Source organism: Oncorhynchus clarkii, chromosome 12, assembly GCF_045791955.1.
Source record: "Oncorhynchus clarkii lewisi isolate Uvic-CL-2024 chromosome 12, UVic_Ocla_1.0, whole genome shotgun sequence".
In the NCBI taxonomy this organism is placed as follows: Eukaryota; Metazoa; Chordata; class Actinopteri; order Salmoniformes; family Salmonidae; genus Oncorhynchus; species Oncorhynchus clarkii.
This window is the reverse complement of record NC_092158.1, coordinates 101,218,446-101,225,945: the sequence shown is the minus strand read 5'-3', so window position 1 is coordinate 101,225,945 and position 7,500 is coordinate 101,218,446. Positions and strand designations below refer to the sequence as shown.

The following is a 7,500-nucleotide window of genomic DNA, read 5'->3' as shown; positions in this document are numbered from 1 at the left end:
TGGTCTGAACCCTGTAGTACTCTCTGGTTTGAACCCCCTTAGTCCTCTCTGGTTTGAACCCCCTTAGTGCTCTCTGGTCTGAACCCCGTAGTCCTCTCTGGTTTGAACCCTGTAGTGCTCTCTGGTCTGAACCCCGTAGTGCTCTCTGGTCTGAACCCCGTAGTGCTCTCTGGTCTGAACCCCGTAGTGCTCTCTGGTTTGAACCCCGTAGTACTCTCTGGTTTGAACCCTGTAGTGCTCTCTGGTCTGAACCCCGTAGTGCTCTCTGGTCTGGACCCCAAGGTGCCCTCTGGTCTGAACCCCGTAGTCCTCGCTGGTCTGGACCCTGTAGTGCGCTCTGGTCTGGACCCCAAGGTGCCCTCTGGTCTGAACCCCGTGGTCCTCTCTGGTCTGAACCCTGTAGTCCTCTCTGGTTTGAACCCTGTAGTGTTCTCTGGTTTGAACCCCATAGTGCTCTCTGGTTTGAACCCTGTAGTCCTCTCTGGTCTGAACCCTGTAGTCCTCTCTGGTGTGAACCCCGTAGTGCTCTCTGGTCTGAACCCCTAGGTGCTCTCTGGTTTGAACCCTGTAGTGCTCTCTGGTGTGAACCCTGTAGTGCTCTCTGGTCTGAACCCTGTAGTGCTCTCTGGTCTGAACCCTGTAGTGCTCTCTGGTCTGAACCCTGTAGTGCTCTCTGGTTTGAACCCTGTAGTCCTCTCTGGTCTGAACCCCATAGTCCTCTCTGGTTTGAACCCTGTAGTGCTCTCTGGTTTGAACCCTGTAGTCCTCTCTGGTCTGGACCCCGTAGTGCTCTCTGGTTTGAACCCCGTAGTGCTCTCTGGTCTGAACCCCGTGGTGCTCTCTGGTCTGAACCCCGTAGTGCTCTCTGGTCTGAACCCCGTAGTGCTCTCTGGTCTGAACCCCGTAGTCCTCTCTGGTCTGAACCCCGTAGTGCTCTCTGGTCTGAACCCCGTAGTGCTCTCTGGTGTGAACCCCGTGGTGCTCTCTGGTTTGAACCCTGTAGTCCTCTCTGGTTTGAACCCTGTAGTCCTCTCTGGTCTGAACCCCGTAGTCCTCTCTGGTGTGAACCCCTTAGTCCTCTCTGGTTTGAACCCTGTGGTGCTCTCTGGTTTGAACCCTGTAGTACTCTCTGGTTTGAACCCCCTTAGTCCTCTCTGGTTTGAACCCCCTTAGTGCTCTCTGGTCTGAACCCCGTAGTCCTCTCTGGTTTGAACCCTGTAGTGCTCTCTGGTCTGAACCCCGTAGTGCTCTCTGGTCTGAACCCCGTAGTGCTCTCTGGTCTGAACCCCGTAGTGCTCTCTGGTTTGAACCCCGTAGTCCTCTCTGGTTTGAACCCTGTAGTGCTCTCTGGTCTGAACCCCGTAGTGCTCTCTGGTCTGGACCCCAAGGTGCCCTCTGGTCTGAACCCCGTAGTCCTCTCTGGTCTGGACCCTGTAGTGCGCTCTGGTCTGGACCCCAAGGTGCCCTCTGGTCTGAACCCCGTAGTCCTCTCTGGTCTGAACCCTGTAGTCCTCTCTGGTTTGAACCCTGTAGTGTTCTCTGGTTTGAACCCCATAGTGCTCTCTGGTTTGAACCCTGTAGTCCTCTCTGGTCTGAACCCTGTAGTCCTCTCTGGTGTGAACCCCGTAGTGCTCTCTGGTCTGAACCCCAAGGTGCTCTCTGGTTTGAACCCTGTAGTGCTCTCTGGTGTGAACCCTGTAGTGCTCTCTGGTTTGAACCCTGTAGTGCTCTCTGGTTTGAACCCCGTAGTGCTCTCTGGTCTGAACCCTGTAGTGCTCTCTGGTGTGAACCCTGTAGTGCTCTCTGGTTTGAACCCTGTAGTCCTCTCTGGTCTGAACCCCATAGTCCTCTCTGGTTTGAACCCTGTAGTGCTCTCTGGTTTGAACCCTGTAGTCCTCTCTGGTCTGGACCCCGTAGTGCTCTCTGGTCTGAACCCCGTAGTGCTCTCTGGTCTGAACCCCGTGGTGCTCTCTGGTTTGAACCCCGTAGTGCTCTCTGGTCTGAACCCTGTAGTGCTCTCTGGTCTGAACCCTGTAGTGCTCTCTGGTTTGAACCCTGTAGTCCTCTCTGGTCTGAACCCCATAGTCCTCTCTGGTTTGAACCCTGTAGTGCTCTCTGGTTTGAACCCTGTAGTCCTCTCTGGTCTGGACCCTGTAGTGCTCTCTGGTTTGAACCCCGTAGTGCTCTCTGGTCTGAACCCCGTGGTGCTCTCTGGTCTGAACCCCGTGGTGCTCTCTGGTCTGAACCCCGTAGTGCTCTCTGGTCTGAACCCCGTAGTGCTCTCTGGTCTGAACCCCGTAGTCCTCTCTGGTCTGAACCCCGTAGTGCTCTCTGGTCTGAACCCCGTGGTGCTCTCTGGTTTGAACCCTGTAGTCCTCTCTGGTTTGAACCCTGTAGTCCTCTCTGGTCTGAACCCCGTAGTCCTCTCTGGTGTGAACCCCTTAGTCCTCTCTGGTTTGAACCCTGTGGTGCTCTCTGGTTTGAACCCTGTAGTCCTCTCTGGTCTGAACCCCGTAGTGCTCTCTGGTCTGAACCCTGTAGTGCTCTCTGGTCTGAACCCCATAGTCCTCTCTGGTTTGAACCCTGTAGTGCTCTCTGGTCTGAACCCTGTAGTGCTCTCTGGTCTGAACCCCGTAGTGCTCTCTGGTTTGAACCCTGTAGTCCTCTCTGGTCTGAACCCTGTAGTGCTCTCTGGTTTGAACCCCGTAGTGCTCTCTGGTGTGAACCCCGTGGTGCTCTCTGGTCTGAACCCCGTAGTGCTCTCTGTGAATGCTTGGTGGGGGCCTGCTGCTCTTCAACAGCTGCTTTGACAAACACAGACATAGCATCGTACACTGGCCAGATTGGTGTCAATAATGTTTGTGTGTCGCTCTCTTTCTCAGGTTTGGGCCGTTCCAGGGAAGTATGCTTTAATGGGAGCTGCAGCACAACTGGGTGAGTGTTATTCCTGGGGTCCTTCCTCTGGTGTAGAGATGTCACACTGACTGTTTACCTGATAGTGTCATTCCTGGGGTCCTTCCTCTGGTGTAGAGATGTCACACTGACTGTTTACCTGATAGTGTCATTCCTGGGGTCCTTCCTCTGGTGTAGAGATGTCACACTGACTGTTTACCTGATAGGAATGAGTAATGTAATGTCTCGTCCTCTCCTCTAGGGGGCATAGTGAGGATGACTCTCACGACTGTATATACTGTATTGATAATAAGTAATGTAATGTCTCGTCCTCTCCTCTAGGGGGCATCGTGAGGATGACTCTCAGTTTAACAGTCATCACGACTGTATATACTGTATTTATAATTAGTAATGTAATGTCTCCTCCTCTCCTCTAGGGGGCATAGTGAGGATGACTCTCAGTTTAACAGTCATCACGACTGTATATACTGTATTAATAATGAGTAATGTAATGTCTCCTCCTCTCCTCTAGGGGGCATCGTGAGGATGACTCTCAGTTTAACAGTCATCATGGTGGAAGCAACAGGAAACGTGACGTACGGTCTCCCCATCATGTTGGTGCTGCTGACGGCCAAGATAGTAGGGGACTACTTTGTGGAGGTGAGTCTTGAGGCACATATAATATATACTATACTGACTTAACGAGGCCATCCGTAGTGGACCAAAAACCAGGCTCCCCCGTCACTGTCTTGGCCTGAAGACATGTTACCACTGTTTAATTCATAGACGCAACTATCGATGCAAGGAGTGACCCTCCACAGATATTAACATGATCGTTTGAACCATATGTAGAGGATGGGCGCGGCAGGGTAGCCTAGTGGTTAGAGTGTAGAGGAGGCAGGGTAGCCTAGTGGTTAGAGTGTAGAGGTGGCAGGGTAGCCTAGTGGTTAGAGTGTAGAGGAGGCAGGGTAGCCTAGTGGTTAGAGTGTAGGGACGGCAGGGTAGCCTAGTGGTTAGAGTGTAGAGGCGGCAGGGTAGCCTAGTGGTTAGAGTGTTGAGGTGGCAGGGTAGCCTAGTGGTTAGAGTGTAGAGGCGGCAGGGTAGCCTAGTGGTTAGAGCGTTGGACTAGTAACCGGAAGGTTGCAAGTTCAAACCCCCCGAGCTGACAAGGTACAAATCTGTCGTTCTGCCCCTGAACAGGCAGTTAACCCACTGTTCCTAGGCCGTCATTGAAAATAAGAATTTGTTCTTAACTGAATTGCCTGGTAAAATAAAGATAAAAAAATGTACAATGTTTATGTTCACAGATATTAGACGACTGTAGCTTATCCTTTGGTTCTGAATTGGGTTACAACAGTTCCATTAATATCAGCTCATGATGTAAGTTATTTTCTAGAACAATCAATAAGTATTTATTATTGGTCTATAAATCCCAGAATGGATGTAGCGACTGTGGATTTACGTTAACGGCAATATCCTGTCAATGAAGAGGGTTGAAGGGTGGGCCCAAACTCATCCGTTGTCTTGGTGACGTAGCTACCAATCCTGTCAATGAAGAGGGTTGAAGGGTGGGGCCAAACTCCTTCGTTGTCTTGGTGACGTAGCTACCAATCCTGTCAATGAAGAGGGTTGAAGGGTGGGGCCAAACTCCTCCGTTGTCTTGGTGACGTAGCTACCAATCCTGTCAATGAAGAGGGTTGAAGGGTGGGGCCAAACTCCTCCGTTGTCTTGGTGACGTAGCTACCAATCCTGTCAATGAAGAGGGTTGAAGGGTGGGGCCAAACTCCTTCGCTGTCTTGGTGACGTAGCTACCAATCCTGTCAATGAAGAGGGTTGAAGGGTGGGGCCAAACTCCTCCGTTGTCTTGGTGACGTAGCTACCAATCCTGTCAATGAAGAGGGTTGAAGGGTGGGGCCAAACTCCTCCGTTGTCTTGGTGACGTAGCTACCACGTAGTAGCAGCCTGAAGCTCTCCATGCACACGCACTGAGACTGTGAGAGACTGTGAGAGACTGTGGGAGACTGGGACAGTGCCCTGCCCACTGAGACTGTGGGAGACTGTGTGACAGTGCCCTGCCCACTGAGACTGTGGGAGACTGTGGGACAGTGCCCTGCCCACTGAGACTGTGGGAGACTGTGTGACAGTGCCCTGCCCACTGAGACTGTGGGAGACTGTGGGACAGTGCCCTGCCCACTGAGACTGTGGGAGACTGTGTGACAGTGCCCTGCCCACTGAGACTGTGGGAGACTGTGGGACAGTGCCCTGCCCACTGAGACTGTGGGAGACTGTGTGACAGTGCCCTGCCCACTGAGACTGTGGGAGACTGTGTGAGAGTGCCCTGCCCACTGAGACTGTGGGAGACTGTGGGACAGTGCCCTGCCCACTGAGACTGTGGGAGACTGTGTGAGAGTGCCCTGCCCACTGAGACTGTGAGACTGTGTGACAGTGGCCCACTGAGACTGTGACAGTGCCCTGCCCACTGAGACTGTGTGAGAGTGAAGTGTTGCATCTCATCTCAGTATCTGTGGTGTTGCTCGTGGCAACGGAAGTCTCAGTTGAATGTTTGTCGTTCTGAGGTTCAGTCTGTGTAGTAATCCATCTGGTTGTTCTGAGGTTCAGTCTGTGTAGTAATCCATCTGGTTGTTTCTCAGGGTCGTTCTGAGGTTCAGTCTGTGTAGTAATCCATCTGGTTGTTTCTCAGGGTCGTTCTGAGGTTCAGTCTGTGTAGTAATCCATCTGGTTGTTCCTCAGGGTCGTTCTGAGGTTCAGTCTGTGTAGTAATCCATCTGGTTGTTCCTCAGGGTCGTTCTGAGGTTCAGTCTGTGTAGTAATCCATCTGGTTGTTCCTCAGGGTCGTTCTGAGGTTCAGTCTGTGTAGTAATCCATCTGGTTGTTCCTCAGGGTCGTTCTGAGGTTCAGGCTGTGTAGTAATCCATCTGGTTGTGTCTCAGGGTCGTTCTGAGGTTCAGTCTGTGTAGTAATCCATCTGGTTGTTCCTCAGGGTTGTTCTGAGGTTCAGTCTGTGTAGTAATCCATCTGGTCGTTCTGAGGTTCAGTCTGTGTAGTAATCCATCTGGTTGTGTCTCAGGGTCGTTCTGAGGTTCAGGCTGTGTAGTAATCCATCTGGTTGTGTCTCAGGGTCGTTCTGAGGTTCAGTCTGTGTAGTAATCCATCTGGTTGTGTCTCAGGGTCGTTCTGAGGTTCAGTCTGTGTAGTAATCCATCTGGTTGTTCCTCAGGGTCGTTCTGAGGTTCAGTCTGTGTAGTAATCCATCTGGTTGTTCCTCAGGGTCGTTCTGAGGTTCAGTCTGTGTAGTAATCCATCTGGTTGTTCCTCAGGGTCGTTCTGAGGTTCAGTCTGTGTAGTAATCCATCTGGTTGTTCCTCAGGGTCGTTCTGAGGTTCAGTCTGTGTAGTAATCCATCTGGTTGTTCCTCAGGGTCGTTCTGAGGTTCAGTCTGTGTAGTAATCCATCTGGTTGTTCCTCAGGGTCGTTCTGAGGTTCAGTCTGTGTAGTAATCCATCTGGTTGTTCCTCAGGGTCGTTCTGAGGTTCAGTCTGTGTAGTAATCCATCTGGTTGTTCCTCAGGGTCTGTATGACATCCACATCAAGCTGCAGAGTGTTCCCTTCCTGCACTTGGAGGCCCCTGCCACCTCCCACTGGCTAACAGCCAGGTAAGCCACTCTCTCATTGGCCGACTGCTGAGTAAGCCCTTCTCCTATTGGCTTACTGACCGATTAGCCCGTTACCCATTGGCTTAACTACCACCCTCTGACCTCACTACTCTCCTTTTTCTCTCTCTCTAAATCTCCCCATCTCTCTCTAAATCTCCCCCTCTCTCTCTAAATCTCCCCCTCTCTCTCTCTAAATCTCCCCCTCTCTCTCTCTAAATCTCCCCCTCTCTCTCTCTAAATCTCCCCCTCTCTCTCTCTAAATCTCCCACTCTCTCTCTAATTCTCCCCCTCTCTCTCTAAATCTCCCCCTCTCTCTCTAAATCTCCCCCTCTCTCTCTAAATCTCCCCCTCTCTCTCTAAATCTCCCCCTCCATCTCTCTCTCCATCTGCCCCCCCCCTCCATCCTTCCTCTCTCTCAGGGAGGTGATGGGTGCCCCAGTCACCTGTTTTAACCGTATAGAAAAGGTTGGCACCATCGTGGACGTCCTTAGCAACACCTCCACCAATCACAACGGCTTCCCTGTCATCGTGCCGGTCGCCGCTAGCGACGATGTATGGAAAGCTCCGCCCAAAGGCCATTCATTTCTTATAGTTGGCTTGACTTCTAATTGGCTGAGAAAGTTGATAATCTCTGAACAGTCTATGACTCCTCCTTCTTTCATTCATCCCTGCTTTCTGTCTTCTCTTTCACTCATCCCTTCATCCCTTCATCCTCTCCTCAGCTGGGGAAGATCTGTGGACTCATCCTTCGTTCTCAGCTCATTGTTCTGCTCAAACACAAGGTGAGAGAAGCTGTAGGTGTCTGTCCTGTCGATCTGTCCTGTCTATCTGTCTGTCCTGTCGATCTGTCTGTCCTGTCTCTGTATTAATCTCTCACATTCTCTCCCTCCCGGTCTCTCTCTCTCTGTCTCTCTGTCTCTCTCTCTCCCTTTCT

General features: G+C 51.7%; 2 protein-coding genes across 2 annotated transcripts in view; one reads left to right on the top strand and one right to left on the bottom strand.

Moving 5' to 3' along the window:
• The window catches only part of LOC139421752 (NLR family CARD domain-containing protein 3-like), a 1,082,035-nt gene that overhangs the window by 589,519 nt on the left and 485,016 nt on the right, over positions 1 to 7,500 (bottom strand). The window lies entirely within an intron of this gene.
• The window catches only part of LOC139421714 (H(+)/Cl(-) exchange transporter 7-like), a 64,838-nt gene that overhangs the window by 54,688 nt on the left and 2,650 nt on the right, over positions 1 to 7,500 (top strand). The window contains exons 18-22 of the mRNA XM_071172828.1: positions 2,883 to 2,934; positions 3,425 to 3,552; positions 6,481 to 6,566; positions 6,986 to 7,118; positions 7,289 to 7,348. Coding sequence (XP_071028929.1) covers positions 2,883 to 2,934; positions 3,425 to 3,552; positions 6,481 to 6,566; positions 6,986 to 7,118; positions 7,289 to 7,348 — 459 coding nt within the window. The remainder of the gene's footprint in view (positions 1 to 2,882; positions 2,935 to 3,424; positions 3,553 to 6,480; positions 6,567 to 6,985; positions 7,119 to 7,288; positions 7,349 to 7,500) is intronic.